The sequence below is a fragment of the Aedes aegypti genome, chromosome 2 (assembly GCF_002204515.2).
Source record: "Aedes aegypti strain LVP_AGWG chromosome 2, AaegL5.0 Primary Assembly, whole genome shotgun sequence".
In the NCBI taxonomy this organism is placed as follows: domain Eukaryota; kingdom Metazoa; phylum Arthropoda; class Insecta; order Diptera; family Culicidae; genus Aedes; species Aedes aegypti.
In genome coordinates, this window is record NC_035108.1 from 405399628 (window position 1) to 405417535 (window position 17908).

The window sequence follows — 17908 nt, forward strand, 5'->3', positions numbered from 1 at the left end:
AAATTCCTATGTAAATTTCAAAGAAAATTCCAGAGCAAATTCCGGAGGAAATTCCAGAGAAAATTCCGAAGGAAATTTCAGAAGTGAATTTCAAAGGGATTTCCGATAGAAATTACATAGTTTTCCGAAAAAAATCAAAAGAAAATTCCTAAGGAAATTTCCTTTGGAAGTAAATATTAATGCAAATTTCGAAGGAAATTTCGAAATTTCAAAGTAAATTCCGAATTCGAAAGAAATTCCGAAGCAAATTCCAAAAAAAATCTCAAAGGAAATTCCAAAGATATTACGAAGGAAATTCCAAGAAATTTCGAAGGAATTTAAAAAACACCCTTGCTGCATGAAATAAAAATCAAAAGGAAATTCTGAACGAAATTCCATACGGATTTCCGAACGAAATTCCATACGGATTTCCGAACGAAACTTCAAAGAAATTTCCAAAAGAAATTCCAAAAAAATTTCCGAAAAAAAATTAAAGAAAGTTCCTGAGTAAATTTTAATGGAAATTCCAAAGGAAATTTCAATGGAAATTCTAGAAGAAATTCCGAAGGAATTCCAAAAGGAATTCCAAAGGAAATTCTTATGCAGCCATTCCATGAAATACCGATTTAGTGGGTCACCGAATTCCGTGAATATTTGCTATTTTGTTCCTTGTCCGAAATAAGGATACACGTGGATCCTTAACAAGGATACATTTTGGATTTTTTTTTACTTAGATGACCATTTCCGAAATTCCGCGATTTTGCGATTTTTATTTTAAAAATCATAACTTTTGCACCGCTTGACCGATCTTCGAAAATCCTAGTTGTTTAATAATGTTTTATATTTTGCATGTAAAAAAAATTCAGGGTTTTATATTTTTTTCTGAAAAGTTGAAATCTTAAGCTTTTATTCCATAAAAAAAGATTGGAAATCGGTTGAGCTGTATGAAAGTTATGATTTATTTAAAAATAAAAAATCTATTCCGCTGAGACCTACAGTGTGTGCCGATGAAAAATTACTGATCTTTTATTTTCAAAAAAATATATCTCAAAAAATAAAAAAAAAAACTTACATCGCAGAAAATTTGATAGTAAACGTAAAGTTAACCGAATTTTCAAGAAAAAAATGAGAACAGAACCCTTTTGGTCCCGAGGTCTTCAAATACGAAAAAACAGAAACAATTAATTTTTTATGTAAAAAAAAATTTCGTGAAATTTTATATTTTTTTGGAAAGTCCAAATCTTTAGTTTTCATTTCGTCTAAGAAATTGAAAATCGGTCAAGCGGTCCAAAAAGTTATGATTTTTTAAAAATAACAATTTTGAAAGATCGCGATTTTTCTGGTCACCCTATTTTGGAAATGGTCACCTTAACCCCTCTACCGGCAGCTTCAATTTTTACCGATAAAAAAATATTCAAATCGCGATAACTTTTTTGCTTCTAGATATTTTTGTACCATTTTTTCACAAGATCTCAAACAACTCTTCTAGTTTAAGAAGCCGTGTCGATATTAATCATTGGTGATCTAGTTTTGAAGATATTCCGATATTCCTTGGGGACCGACATTCTCCATATAAACTGTCTTTGGCGGCCATTTTGTTTTTAGTCAATCTATCAAAAAAATAAAATGTGCACTAAACAATGCCAAGTAATAAGGAGCTACTCTGAAAAATTCATATAAATCGGTTCAGTATTCTTTTTAGAAATTTGAAAATTACGAAATGAGTTTTTTTAGGGTTTTCAAGATCTTTATTTGTCCAGCGTGGTACCAGAAACATAAATGCTCATTACTCAAAGACGGGTGGACCAAATTGCGTCATTTTTTCACAACATACTCGCATTTATGTATCATTCCGTGGAGTGAATATCCGAATACGATTCAAATTCTGTAGCCTGAGTTATTTACGTGGGTTATGGCTACGCGCCGGTCCCCCAAGGAATTTTGGAATATCTCCAGATCCAGATGACCAATTGTCAATACCAACACATATTCTTAAACGCAAGCCCTCAATTGCGAAAAAATGGAGCAAAAATATTGAGAAACAAAAAAGTTATCGCGATTTGAATATTTTTTTAGCGGTGAAAAATGAAGCTGCCGGTAGAGGGGTTAATAAAAAAAATCCAAAAACACGTGTATCCTTATTTCGGATAAGGAACAAAATAGCAAATTTCCACGGAATTCGGTGGCCCACTAGATCGGTTTTTCATGGAATGGCTGTATGTAATATCAAAGGGAATTCCGAAAGAAATTTCAAAGAAAATTTCAACACAAATTCCGAAAATAATTCTAAAGAATATTCCGAAAAAATGAAGGAAAATTCCGAAGAAAATTCCTTAGGAAATTCCAGAAGAAATTTCAATGGAAACCCTTAGGGTAATTTCAAAAGGAAATCCGAAGAAAATTGTGAAGGGAATTCCAAAGGATATTACGGAGTAAATGCCAATGCAAATTCCGAAGGAAATTCCAAAGAAAATTCTTAAAGAAATTTCAATTCAAATTCTAAAGGGACTTCCGAAGAAGTTCCATAAAAAAATCCGAAGTAATTTCCAAAGAAAACTTCGAAGGAAAGTTCGAAGGAGATTCCAAACGAATCCGAAGGAAATTGCGTGAAATTCCATTAAAGATCCAAAAGAATTTCTTAAGGATATTCTGATTAAGTTCGTCCAGTTCCTTTCTAACCTGGAGAAATGTTCTGAAAAATTCCTGTAATATTTTCTGAAGGAATTTCCATGAAGAATTATGTTAGAATGCTTGACAAAATTTCCTCAAGAATCCTTGAAGGAGTTTATGGAGAAAATCCATCAAGGAACACTCAGAAGAAGCCTCCGCGGTGAATTCCTGTGCAAATGCTTGGAGGATTTTCTGGAGAAAATTGCTAGATTAATTCCTGAAGACATTTCCGAAGCATTTTCTGGAATTACCAAAAGAAATTCCCGGTATAATTCCTGAAGGAGAACTCTGAAGAAATTCTGTAGAAATTACCTGAAGGAATTCCCATAAAAGTTCTGGAGGAATTCCTGAAAGTCTTTAAGAAATCCCTGAAATAATCAGTAGAAGAACCATGGGAATTCCTGAAAAAAATCCAGGAGCAACTTCTTGAAGATTCTGAAATTTTCCGAATTTTCCGAGGATTTTTTGGAAATTTCCTGGCTGATTTCCAGAATATTTCTAGGAAATCTAGGAGTAATTCCAAATTGATTACCTAAATAAATTGCTGGTAGAATTTACTGAGTAGGATTTGTTGAAGGATTTTTCTAAATTGTTCCTATTGGATCCTCCAAAGGAATCACAGTACAGATTTGGGGGAAAAAATCCCGGCAAGTATATTAAAAATAACTCCGGTTTAACGTAATTCGGCATAATGACCGGACAATGTCCGGCGGATATTTGCAGATAGTATTAAACTTTGTAATTTTGACAGCCATTGTTGAAATGTCTTGAGTTCTTTTCCACATGTGATGGAAATCCTGGCTGCGCCCATGGCCCGAAAGATTCGTTTCTGGTCTATCTACCAAAGGTGACCATCTGCGTGAATTTTGCCGGTTGAACTGTACGCATGGTTGCAAATAGTAAGATGGCACTCGCGCGTAGATTTGCTGCATTAATTTTTGTGTTGGCGGAGTTCGCTGTTGAGTTGTGCAATAATCGATGTTTTGCTTCTATGTATAAGCTCAGTCTAAATAGTTTCAAAATAATTCTTGAAAATTTTGTGGAAGCTTATAACTTACCAACATTTTATACATCGTGAATGATTTCAAATTAAACCACACTGTTAAAAATAAAGTTATTAAGTTAAATATTATTGTTTTCTGATTCTTGGCGAGACGCATTATGTGTCATATTTATAAATTTCTGTAAAATTCAACAATTCCAATTCGCACAATATGTCTGTGCATCCCTTTATCAATACATCCCACAGCTTCATAAGTCGTTCATTTTTGTGGAGGAAAGGTCGCCAGCTTATACTATCCAATCGATCGTATACATAACTCGACGCTCCCCATCCATTTATGAATCCTACGCAAATCGTTGGCATTATGTTTGCAAGAGATTGCTACCATCCACAGCCATCCATCGGATCGTAAATTTCTTTCTGCTGATAGGTTTACTCGGCCCGCACCCATAGTGTGCCCACGCTGTCGTCGTCGTCCTTCTACCCATGTGGGGGACGGAAATGCTCTGCTGCAACTTTATGAATGAACGTAAATAACGAACGGAACAGAATGTCGTACATATTTTCGCCTTTGCCAACCTTAAAAATGGATTCATTCATTGAACTCAACTAGAGGGTTATGGCTCTTCTTCTTGGTGTAACACCTCAATTGGGGCAGAGTCTGCATCACAGATTTGGTTCTTATGAACACTTTCATAGTTATTAACTGAGAGGTTTCTTTGTCAATAGACAATTTATACAAGCATGAATATATTCTATGCCCATTCGATCACTGACAAACAGACGTCCCAAAAAACCAGAATGTACGTAAAACGTTATGCGTATACTTATATGTGCAAATATTCCGTATAATATATTCCAATATTTGTGCATATTTTATATGATGAAAATTGGCATACAATGCGAGTGTTTATATTTTATTGAGAGTGGATGCTTAATTTCATTCGACTTAATTTATGATAACAAAGTTTATTTGGCTGTCGGTTTGATTAAATTTACTTTGTACGTGTATACGGAATTCACCGTTTTGTGCAGGTGAGATGTAAATCGCACAAGTCAGCAACTTTTTACGTGAATTCTTTTGCGAAATCTGGTTATCTGTTATAACATATCGCAAAAATTCCTTTCAAATTCATCGCACAATTCATACCATCACCATCTGGTAGTAATGTTGCATGAAATCCTGTTTCGTGCAACAAGGCCAGCAGAAGACGCTAGTATGACACGTCAAACACGAAGAAAAACGATGCGTGCGCCTCTGGTCGTGATTAAAACCTCAAAAATAGCGAATTTTAAATTGGCAGTTAAATGAGTGGTCGATGGAGACGTCTGTGTTACGTCTGTTTATCTGTGGTATGATGTACATTGCACGAACACTGTCCAAAATATACACCAAAATCACCTTCATTGTATATAGGTACTGAACTGAATAACTAAGGGGACGGACCTGGTGTAGTGGTTAGAACACACGCCTCTCACGCCGAGGACCTGGGATCGAATCCCATCCCCGAAATAGTCACTAAAAATTTCAGTGACGACTTCCTTCGGAAGGGAAGTAAAGCCGTTGGTCCCGAGATGAACTAGCCCAGGGCTAAAAATCTCGTTAATAAAGATAGAAAAAAAAAAAAAAAAACTGAATTGAATAAATTTATGAATGAATCTGAAATCCACTGCTTTCATGACCCGAATAGGAATCGAGACAGTGTTGTAAATACTGCACGTACTACTGATAAGCTCGTTCGCTGTAATACAAATGATGATTGCACACGTCCGTGATTGTCCCGTAAATGGCAAACTGTTGCAATAAAACGCACTAGTGAATCATGCAACATGATATCGAGATAGCGGGTTCGCCATTGATGTTTTTAGTTGTTTGGGTTAAGTATTTTGCAATCTTATTATAGTTTGTCTTTTGAAAAATTGAATTAATTGTTGCTTTTCTCTTTTTTTTCTCAGGGCCCAAAGATGTGCATCAATCATCGAATGTAAATGGTAAGTGTATATTGATATTGGGTTTGTATGTAAATAATTGTAATTTTTATGGTTTTCGACTCTCATTATATTTTAGGGTGAAACTCAACATCCTCGAGATTTTACATGCTAGTTTTAACCACCAATGAACCGCATAAATATTTTTTCAAATTTTTGTCACATTATCAGTTTTGGTCATCTGTTCCATTAACTAGGTCAAAATCGTATTTCTTTATGAACATAAGCTGAAGCTCCTCCTCTGAATCGTTTGTTTGAATTCTTTTTACGAATTTATAATTGAGGATATCTACTGACAAAAGTCTGGGGAAACAACTGTAGGAAACTTTTTCCAGGAAGCTTGGAAAGCATATTCCTTGAAGCTTGGAAACCTCATATTGACAAGCTGCCATGAAGTTTGGCAACCTTCCAGCCTTGAAGCTTAACCCTCTAATACCCAAATTTTTATTTTCGATTTAAGTATTATTTGTCGTTATCTTAAATCGTTCTAAACACGTTTTGGGCATTTATTTGTTTTTATCCGCAAATTTTTAAATTTTGGTTTTTGATTTGTTAATTTTTATTTTGAATATCCCTAGCTTTTTGCATTTTTTCTTGAAGCCTTTTCTAGTTATTGATTTTTGGCAATAATAAAAATTAAAATTGTTACGGTATTTTTAAAAATATTAAATTTTTATTTATTTTTTCGGAGCGTGTTTTATTTTCCGTGTAACTAACGGAAAAACAGGTTTAAAATGATTTTAATACCACCAGGCTCTTCTTTTGTGATAGGTTAATCGTAGAAAAATATAAAAGGTACGATTTTTTATATAACACGTTAAATGAAGCCCAGGCATTTGTAGGTTATATAAGAATGCAATTTTTCAAACAATTTCTTAAAATACAAAAAAGTTTCAAAAGTCATACAATTTTTTTACTTATATGCGTGTTATGAGTCAAGGGGCTTTTGCCGGAGCGAGCGACGAGGGCAGGATCAAACATGTCGCGCGTCGGTCTAGTAAGTGAAAAAGTGGCGTGATCGGTTAGTTCTGTTTGATCTTTCGACCTTGACGCTTGTTTTTGCCGGAGCGAGCGACGAGGGCAGGATCAAACATGTCGCGCGTCGGTCTCGTAAGTGAAAAAGTGGCGTGATCGGGGAGTTCGGTTGGAGTAAGTTAAAAAGTGCCGCGATCGGTTCGTTCTTTTTGATCTTTCGACGACCTTGACGCTTGCTCCTGGGCAGTGCGTCAAGAAAGCCCGAGCTGTCGTCCGTGTTTTTTTTTTCGGGTCGCGCGCCTATTTTTTTTTTTTCTGAGTGCTAGCCGAGCAAACGAGTGAAGCTGAAAGTGGATTGTGGCTGCTCAGTCAAGGATAACGGAACAATTGGTGAGCTCGTTTCATGCTACTATTTCTAATCTATAAAATATGTATTACTGACATTTAATCGTTACAATGGTGGGATGTAAATATGATGTTTCAACAAACTATGGATGGTTCGTCACTGTGAGTGTCGACACAAACTCTGATTCATGATTTATTTATGTTTAACATTTTTTTTTTCAGAACACTCCTTATATACCTGTATTTTTGTAATTAAAAAAACTTTGAATGGTTCGACACTACAAGTGTAGACTTGCGAAAGGTTCACTTTATTCAACAAACTTTGGATGGTTCGCCACTGTAAGTGTCGGCATAAGAATAAGAGTGTTCTATGATGTCCCAACCAATTGAGTCTTTTGTTTCTTTTCAAATGAGTAAAATATAATAACACATGCTTTCGTACTGACAGCTGTAGGAATGTTACATTTAGGTATTTGTTCAACAAACTTTGAATGGTTCGTCACCTCAAGTGTCGGCATAATTTTCCTCTACATAGAAATTATATGAACAATTATATTTACGTATAAGCATGTATATATCTCACAAATCATTGTTTATCATGGTCTAATCGCTTATCAAAGTGAATCCTTTGACCCAACGATCCTCCCCATTAACAAACATCCCTCCCAGTAACCTTTGTGGAGATGCAGAGGCAAACACGGTCTCCAAATAGCAAAGGTTACACACTAACATTCCTTCCCTCAATCCCACCTGACTGCAAGGACGTGGCCGGCGCCGTTATTGACCTTGTATAAATAGAGGCACTGAATTATGCACACTGAAGAAGATTATGGCCAATCCCAGCTGAACTTCTAGTTGATTCTTTGTGCATTTTCACTGACTTCGGTCAATCACGGAATAGCAACCATTGATATGTGTAGTCAGTCTAAGCTAAGCTAAGCTAAGCTAAGCTATATGCGTGTTATGAGTCAAGGTATAAGCCAAAAATAAAATCATTTTGATTTCCGAGCTACGAAAAAATATACAAAATTCCAAAGTGTACCCCGTCTAAAGGCGGGGTTGGGTATTAGAGGGTTAAAATACTTATTCCAGGAAGCTTGGAAAACTTCTTCGAGGAACTTCGAAATCTTTTCACAGAAAACTTGGAAAGCTTCTTCCAGAATGCTTGTTAAGCTTATTGATTTGTTTCCAGGAAGCTTGTTGAGCTTCTTCTAGCCAGTTTGTTGTGTTTCTTCAAGAAGCTTGTTGAGCTTCTTCAAAAAGACTGTCTGAGTTTCATCCAGAAAGCTTGTTGAGCTTCTTTCAGGAAGCTAGTTGAGCTTCTCCTAGGAAACTTTCTAAGCTTCTTCCAGAAAGTTTGTTTAGCTTGTACCACATAGCTTGTTGAGCTTCTTCCAAAAAAAAACTTGGAAAGCTTCCTCCACGAAGTATGAAAAGCTTCTTCTAGGAAACTTGAAGAGCTTCTTCCAGGAAGCTTGTTGAGCTTCTCCCAAGATGCTGTCTAAGCCTCTTCCAGAAAGCTTCTTGAGCTACTTTCAGGAGGCTTGTTGAGCTTCTCCCAGAAAGCTTATTGAGCTTCTCCAGAAAACTTGGAAAGCTTCCTCCACGAAGCTTGGAAAGCTTCTTCTAGGAAACTTGGGGAGCTTCTTCCAGTATGCTTGATGAGTTTCTTCCAGGAAGCTTGTTGAGCTTATTCCGGGATGTTTGTTGAGCTTCTTCCAGGAAGCTTATAGAGTATCTTCCAGAAAACTTGTTGAGCTTCTTCCAGGAAGCTTGTTGAGTTTCTTCCAGGAAGCTTCCAGGAAGTTTCTTCCAGAAAATATGTTGAGCTTCTTCCAGGAAGCTTTCTAAGCTTCATCCAGGAAGCTTGTTGAGCTTCTTCTGTAAAACTTAATGAGCTTTTATCAGGGAGCTTGTTGAGTTTTTCCAGGAAGCTTGTTGAGCTTCTTCTAGGAAGATTTTTGTGTTTCTTCAGGGAGCTTGTTAAGCTTCTTCCGGGAAACTTGTTGAGAGCAAGAAGCTTTCCAAGATTCGGGCAAGAAGCTTTCTAAGCTACTTCCATTAAACTTTGATAACTTATTTCATTAAGCTTTGAAAGCTTTTTTTATTAAGCTATCAAAGCTGCTTCCATGAGGCTTAAAAAGTTTCTTCCAGGAACTTCAGAAAGCTTTTCCAAGAAGATGCTTGGAAAGATGTTTCCACGAAGCTTGGAAGGCATCTTTTAGAAAGCTCGGAAAGCTTATTTTAGGAAGCTTTAAAAGTTTATCCAGGAAGCTTGGAAAGTTTGTTTTAGGAATTTTTAGAGAGCTAGAAATGTTTCTTTCAGGAAGCTCGGATAGCAGGGTGACATTTCACTTCGTCAGAAAACTTGGCACTCAATTTCCAAATGTTAGCTACTTAAGGATTCTTCTTCTTTCTGGCATTACGTGCCCACTGGGACAGAGCCTGCTTCTCAGCTTAGTGTTCTTATGAGCACTTCCACAATTATTAACTGAGAGCTTACTGTGCCAATGACCATTTTAGCATGCGTATATCGTGTAGCAGGTACGAAGATACTCTATGCCCTGGGAAGTCGATAAAATTTCCAACCCGAAAAGATCCTCGACCGGTGGGATTCGAACCCACAACCCTCAGCTTGGTCTTGCTGAATAGCTGCGCGTTTATCGATACGGCTATCTGGGCCTTCTAACCTAAGGATGTTACAATCAAACTATTATATGGGGAAAACTCTGAGAAATGACCTATAGAGGTTGTCCCATCGAGATTTGAGATGTTTGAAAACTAGGGAAAGTGTACCAGTTATGGCCATAGTGGTTCCCTATTTGGCCATATGTGAAATTTCGATGACTTTCACATTTTTAATCTTTTTGAATGTTTTAACATCAAGATATATCCAATATCTTACTGCTAAAACACACAAAACTTTTCAAAATGTGGAGACATTTAAGTTATCACGTATGGCGAAATAGGGAACCACTATGGCCATAACTGGTACACCTACCCTATAATGTTATCGATATATTATTATTTTATAGCTTCAAAAGTTGGTTTTAAACTTGAACCTTGTAATATTGTTTATTTTCGATCGTAAATTTTGAAAGGAAAACTATGCCTTAGATATCATATCCCTAAATTTACCTGTTTAAGAGTTATTCGAGATTTACTGCGGGAAGAACGTCATACAAATGTGATCCATTTCCAACATATGTTCCCATAAACCGAATAATCTTTCAGTAAGTAAAGAATAATTCTAGCGTTAAGTTTGATACCCCAATTTTATTATACAAAAAAAAAATGTAGGGGAAGACGGGGTAAGACCGCCCACCTAAGCAATTTAATTTATGTGTCAAAATCAAGAATCAATTTTTTTTTCGACGCAGCATGTCGTTTTTTGAAGCCTTAGGCATGATCAAAAAATGTCACAGGTGTTGTATTTGTAAAAAAAAATATTTATTTATTGAAGCTTGAAAAAGTGATGTCTTATCACGATTATTTTTAACGACAGGGTATAACCGCCCACCCACGGGGTATAATCGACCACCACGATTTTCGTATACAATTTAGCGAAAAAAAAAATTATGAGTCCCGTGTGATTCTGAGAAGTATAATGTTTTATTAATTCTACATTGATTACCTAGGATATTGAATCATTTTTATGGTTAATTAATCAAAAAAACTTAGATGTATTATACTTAATAATACTTATCATCACCTTGAGACACCCATATTTTGAAGAAATATGCAGATTTGGCTTGTATTTTTAACAAAATTAATTTCATTTTACTTGAATAGTATTGTACAACATAGTTACAACTTCTTAAATTGCTTAGACAGTTTATTTAGTATACATTAGGGGTGGCGGTCTTACCCCATCAACAGTGGTCGGTTTTACCCCGCTTTTGCAATTTTCGCAACTATGGCCTTATTTCAAAGCTACAAATTTACAATTTATATTTCAATTCACTGAAGCATATTTCACATTTCTGTTAAAGCATGGACAAGTAATTTGTTATGTTTTCACAAAAAATCCCTTCCGAAATCCCTAAGTGAGCATCTATTTAATTTAGATCAAATTCAATATCGACGAGCAGAAACTTTGTTTTTGATATTTGTTATGAAACATTTAAAAAATGTCACCCTAAATGGTTCGGAATATCAAAAATCTTGTGTTTATGGAAAGTGCTTGGTGAACTTTTAAGAAAACCGACAATTTCATGCCAAACTGAAGGTGGTCCGTTTTACCCCGGCGGGCGCTCTTACCCCGTCTTCCCCTCCAGTATGGCCCATAAAAAAATGCGAAAATTGTTTGAACGTGAATTTAGAATCCACAAGCGTTAATTTCATTGTCCTTGTGAGTGAATGTAATTTCTGATTACTGTAGTATATTTTGACATAACTTCGCTATCTAGGACAATTTTTGTCATATTTTTCTTACTTTTCTAAATAATGTAATAACGAAAAGAAGTTTGAAGATTTTGTTCGCTCAAAGCTAGAAACAGCGTCTGATTGTCGTATACTCTGGTGGTAAACTTTACAGCTTCAAAAATCACATTTTATTGTTGAAAATATAAGTTTGTTTGATATCAGAGGATGGAGGAGTTCTTAGAGAACGTGTTTTTCATGGTCACAATAAAATATTTTGTCAGGGTCATAGTTTAGCGGGCATTTGCGTCTTAAGGGTTTGACACGCCCTTATTTTTTGTTAAAGTTTATTAAAAATTAAATACAGAGATCTATAACAGTTTTTTGAGAAAGAAATTTGTTCCATCGGGTAGAGACGACTAAGATCAATACTGGCTCATAGGTTTTGAGCAAAACAGAGCCGTTTATCACACTTATATGAAGGTTCAACAACGGCCGTATTTTCTAAAATATGTTTAAGTCAACAATGCTTCAGGTATGAATGATGCAATGAACTTTTTTTTGGTCAGTAGACCACCCTCACATGATAGAGCTACATTCATTTACTCGTCCAAATTCATTTCAAAGAAAAAAAAATACATTTTCCTTATAATTTTAACTCCCATACACCTAATTTGATCGGGGTACTTTTAATTTGGCCACTCTTACGAGACGTGATTGGCCAATTTAGGAATCGAAGCTGGTTCTGGTAGCGAATATTGACCAACAAGATTTTCAAAGCAAAAAAAACGATTTTATCTTAGTTTTGATCTTTACGCACATATTATGGATTGAAATCTTGCATTTGACACATTTGAAGTATAAATACGACTTCGCATTTTTATTGGCATTTTCTTTTGAGCTGGCCAAAACCGGTGCTTTCACCCAACCCAAAAAAAATTTTTTTTTCGATCCCTAGCAAGAAATATAAAAAACTATGGGTTTGATGAAATTTTGCTGAACTAGAAATATTTGTTTGACATTTCTCACGAAAATCGAACTTTTTTCAAAAATATTAACGGGGCAACATCTGAACGCCATTTCTCAGAGCTTCCTCCCATACAAATAATTGATTTTGACATCCTTAGCTACGATTTGGAGGTTGAGCCCCCAAGTTTCCTGACAAAGTGAAATTTTGGGACACCCTATTGGATAGATTCTTTCAGTTAGCTGGAAAATCTGTTTTCAGGAAGTAATAGAAGCCTTTTCCAGGACGTTGAGAATGGGTCTATCAGGAAGTTTGTAAATAATTCTTCGTTCTGAAATCTTGTAACGCTTTTTCCAAAATTATTGATATGTTTCACCTAGGAATAAACTTTGGAAAGTTTAGTAAAGTTGTAATGTAAAAATGTAAAATTGGTCTCAAATAGGAAAAGTTTGGTATAGAATTGGTAATATTTACGTATTATCGTACGTATTACACTTCTTCCATGCTTACAGATCAGCATCCCAACTAGCATCGTCACGTGATCTATCTTTTTCCCCTCGAGGCACAGTACAAAACGAGAAACAAGTTCAATAATCCAATATAACACCTCTGCGCTCGTGGGTCGTTTATTCTGCGCGAACGCCTCTCATACATACCCGGAGCATAGGGCGCGAACGGTGCGAAGGAATAAGATTAATGACTTTTCCTCTTCCAATAGAGGACGCCTTTCCTCGTGGCCGACCTTAAGTCCGTAACTGAAACCACACATATGCCATCGGAGCATTTCGCGTATGGAAAGAGTTGCTGTTGAGGTCTGCTGCCCGTAAAATACTATCCTGCAGACAAGATCTTCGTTCCGCTAAACTCGACAGATTTCCGACCACATTTCCAGGCTTTGAAGATGGTACTTGTTGCACGTCCACATGTTATAGGTTCGGTTTGTTAGGTACGGTACCGTGAACGAATGAGAGGTCATCGTCGTCATCCATGTGGTGATGATGCTCGGAAAAGGGATGCGCAACATAGGTACTGATGCGCTCTGCTTTCCGAATGCACACACAGCATCGTCGTTCGTCTCCATCGTGGTCCTGTGCATCAAATTATAGCAATTTAAAAGCGTACTCGAATGCGGTGTAAAATGCTCATTAAATCAATTTGATAAATGGTGATTGCACATGAACGGCCGAGAATTAATGATGGCTTGGCTCGGGGCTTACTTGGGACCCTTTGCTTCCGTCGTCGCCATATGAGGAAAAAAGGTGAGAACAGATCTAGAACAACGCCAAGGTACCGTATTGCGCTTGATCACGACCGATCGACCGGCTCCTGTAACGCCTTTGATTCGCGAGGTTTGCCAACGCCTGATAGGGCCGCGAGGATATCCTGGTGCTCGCGCAGTAGCATAAAACATAGTTGTATACGAGCGACTAATTTGATGACACTCCGCTGAGAAAGCGTTGCACGCGCGGGGTTCAAGCAGGCGAAGTTATCGAATTGGAAGTGCGATTATCGTAAAGTAGCATACTTTATGGTGCGTACAGCAGCGGGATTTAGAATCGCTGAGCTTTTGGAGGCTCCCTTAGCCATGGTGGTAACGTCTGCGACTACAATGCTAAATGTGTCTGGGATCGATTCCCGTCGTAATGGAAATTTTCTTTTTCTTCTCAGTAAATCGCTAGAAGTTTTCATAAGGAAACTTAACGGATAAGCAGGCTCTATCTCATTGCAACGTTTTGCCACAAAGAAGAAGAAGCTTTTTTTTTTAACTAACCATAAGGGAAGTAAACCATCGATCGCTGATATAGGGGCAGCTGGTTTGCTCACAATCCACTCCCTGATGATGGGTGCTCCGGATGTGATATCCGTGGGTTGTTAGTCTGCCATTAATTCGCACTTGATTGCGTGCCAATTGCGTCTGCGTTTCGATACTTTTCAACAAAAACGAAAATTTGCATTTAAATTAAAAACCAAAAGATTCGTATCGGATTCAGTTTTTTTGATGTTTTTGTTGAAGCGACGGTTTTACAATGTAATTACAGCCGTCGGTAAGTTGGATAATGAGTATTTCGGTAATGGCATGCATCGATTATGTACCGGTACAAAACGTCAATTGCGGATAGCACATAATTGGGTTTTTAATAAAATTACGTTTTGATGATACTCTTTAAACGATGAAGCTTATGATAAAATTAATTGAAAATAATTATCATCTCTACTCTGCTTGCAACATTGTAACGAAATACGTAAGGCATCGCGTGTGCAGTGCCGGAAGCTGATTCGGAGATTGTTTAATGGGTTGTTCTGTTCCGACCTCTTTAATTTACGAGTGTGTCTACACAATGTGATCGACGTGATAGAAAATTCATATGGATGTTAATTCGAACTAAAATTTTCTTTTTTATGATATTTATTTTTAATGTTGTACCGTTTTGTCTCAAATTCAGAACATGGCTCATATCAAACACTTGACTTTTCATAACGATTTTTCAAGAGAATCACTCAAATTTCTTCACTGGGTTCTTTTCTATAATTCAAGTCCACTATATTTAAAAATTATGAAAATAATACTTTTTACCTTTTAAATCGCCACTGTTCGGAACATGAGTCATGTTTGGAATTTGAGACACAACATTAGATCTTTTGGAGAAATTCAATAAAGAGCAAAATCAACTTGAGTTGAAAAAGCTCAAATATTGAGACTATCTCTCACTTATCGCTCTATGTACCAATCATGATCCGCAACACATCATGAGAGTCTGTGTATCATCTACTGCTCCGATTGTATCAGTGGAATAGCAGTGCATGATAAATCCCATCTAAACAAGCTCCAAAGCTTCCAGGGCTTCGGGATAGGATAGGATGTTCGGGGAATGTTTGTCTGTTATCGTCTCCAATTAATTTCGGAAATTTCTGAGTGAGGACTCAGAAAATCATCGAGGAACTTCAGATAATTCTACGGGGTTTCCGCTAATATTCCTGAATGGATTATTCCAGGAATTCTAATTTGTTGTTCCTAATGCACTGCGATTTTTTAAAAGATTTTCAAAAAAAAAAACAAAAATTCATCAATGCTTCCGCATTTCCACAGGGATTTTTCAAGGAATGCCTCCAAGAACTTCTCCTACAATTGTCCAGGGATTTTTTTTTTCCAATCCTTCCCTTTATAATTTCTTCAGAGGGAAATTCCTGTAGAATTCTCTAAAGGATTTTCTGGAAAAACTTCCTAGAGGAACTGCTTTTGGAGGAACTTCTGGAAGAATTTCCTAGAAGAACTTCCGGACAAATTTCCTGGAAGAACTTCTTGTAGTGATGGAAGACCTTTTTGGCCACTTGGCACTTTAATAAACTGTTGTTAAGCTACTAATGTTACATGGGAGAACTTCCTGGGAGAGCTTCTGTAGGAGCTTCTTGGTACACCGTCCTGGTACTTTCTGAGGGATCTTCCAAAGGCACTTCCTGAAGGAGGCATGGTAGGCTTCTTGGACAGCATCTCCATAAGCTTGGACAGCATGACAGCTTGAGGATGCTGAGAGTTTGTTCCAGAAAACTTGGAAAGCTTCTTCCAGGAAGCTTGAAAAACTTGTTCCAGGAAGCTTGGAAAACTTCTTTCAGGGAGTTAGAAAAATTTCTTAAGGAAGCTTGAAAAACTTTGTCCAGGAAGCTTGAAAAGCTTCTTCCTGGGGGCCTAAAGAGTTTTTTTTTGGGAAGCTTGGAAAGCTTCTTCCAAGAAGCTTATAAAGTTTCTTCCCGAAAGCTTGGAAAGCTTCGTCCAGGAAGTTTGGAAAACTTTCTCCAGGAAGCTTGGAAAACTTGTTTCATGGAGTTTGAAAAATTTCTTCCACTTCTTCCACACTTCTTCTAGGAAGCTTGAAAAGCTTCTTTCTCGGAACATAAATAGCTTTTTTCCGGGAAGCTTGGAAAGCTTCTTCCAGGAAGCATGGAAAACTTCTTTCAGTGAGCTTGTGAAAAATTCTACCATGGAACTTGAATAACTTCTTCCAGGATGCTTAAAATGCTTCTTCCTGGGAACTCAAAGAGTTTTTTTCGGGAAGCTTGGAAAGCATGGAAAACTTTCTCCAGGAAGCGTGGAAAGCTTCTTCCAGAAATCTTGGAAGAAGCTTTCTAAGGAAGCTTGGAAAGCGTATTCCAGGAAGCTTGGAAAGCTTCTTACATAAAGCTTGGAGAGCTTCTTCCAGGAAGCTTGGTGAGCTTCTTCCAGGAAGCTTGGAAAAACTTCTTCCAGGAAGCTTGGAAAGCTTCTTCCAGGACACTTAGAAGCTTCGAGAGCTTCTTTCAAGAAGCTTGGCAATCTAGTTCCAGGATGCTCAGAAAGCTTAGAAAGCTTCTTCCACGAAGCTTGCATTGTTTCTTCTGGATGCTTGGTAGGTTTCTTCCACACACTTCGAAAAAATCATGCGATTTTACGTCTTTTGGATGCACATAAAAGAAACGAGCCAAATGACGTGAATTTGTGTCACATTTTAAATACGATGGTGTCTGATTTGGGAAATGTCAATCACAGCGGCATCGTTTTCATGTCCTTCATCATGTAAAACTACATTTTTCTTACAATACATCTTTCAGAATCCATTTTTACGTCATTTCATCACTTACATCATGTATCATTCAATCCAAATGTAAAAGTGATTTTCATTATTTTTAAGAGTGCAGAATGCTTCTAATAAGCTTTCAAAGCTCCTTTCAATCTCGAAGGAATTTCTCGAAGGTACTTCTCGAAGGAACTTCCCGAAGAAACTTGCCGATGAAACATCTTCAAGAAACTTTCCGGATGCCCTGAATGAGCCTCCAGTAGAAACTTCCCGAGGGGTCCCGATGAAACTTCTCGAAGGAACTTCCTAGATAAACTCACGAAGAACTTTTCTGGATTGAACTTCCCGAAGGAACTTCCCGAAGGAGCTTCCTGAAGAAATTTCCCGAGGAGTTTTCCCAAACAAACTTTCCGAAGGACATCTCTGAATTACTGGAGAAACTTCCTGAAGCAACTTCCTGGAAAAATTTCCTGAAGGAACTACCTGGGGGAGCTTCCCGAAGGAATTTCCCGAATGAACTACCCAAATGAATTTTCTGAAGGGACCTCTCGAAGGAACTTCCTGGATGAACTTTCTGAAAAAACTTCCTGGATGAACTTCCTGAATGAATTTCCCGTAGAAACTTACCGATGGAACTTCCTAAATGAGCTTCCCGAAGGTCCTCTCTGGATTAACTTCCCGAAGGAATGTCTCGAACGAACTTCCCGAAGAAACTTGCCAATGGAATTTTCCGAAGGAACCTCCCGAAGAAACTTCCCGGGTGAACTTACCGAACGAATTTCCCTAAGTTCCATCCCGAAGGTACTTCTCAAGGGAACTTCTCGAAGGAATTTCATGTAGGAACTTACCGAGGGAACCTTTCGCCAATACTCCCCGAATGAATTCCCCAAAGAAACTTCCTGAAGGAACTTTCTGAAGTAACTTCCTGCAGCAACTTTCTGGAAGATCTTCTTGCAGGAATTTCCTGAAACAACTAGCTAAAGGAAATTCCTTAACTCAAGAAGAATTTCTTGGATAAACAAACTTGGAAAAATTTCTTGGATAAACTACCAGAAGAAACTACCTAGA

At 37.2% G+C, this 17908-nt stretch overlaps 1 protein-coding gene across 2 annotated transcripts in view; it reads left to right on the top strand.

Annotated features, from left to right (window-relative positions):
* Window positions 1–17908, top strand: part of LOC5575840 (bone morphogenetic protein receptor type-1B) — a 582449-nt gene that overhangs the window by 457190 nt on the left and 107351 nt on the right. For both annotated transcript variants that reach the window (XM_021847247.1, XM_021847248.1), the window contains one exon: window positions 5609–5644. In XM_021847247.1, coding sequence (XP_021702939.1) covers window positions 5609–5644 — 36 coding nt within the window. The remainder of the gene's footprint in view (window positions 1–5608; window positions 5645–17908) is intronic.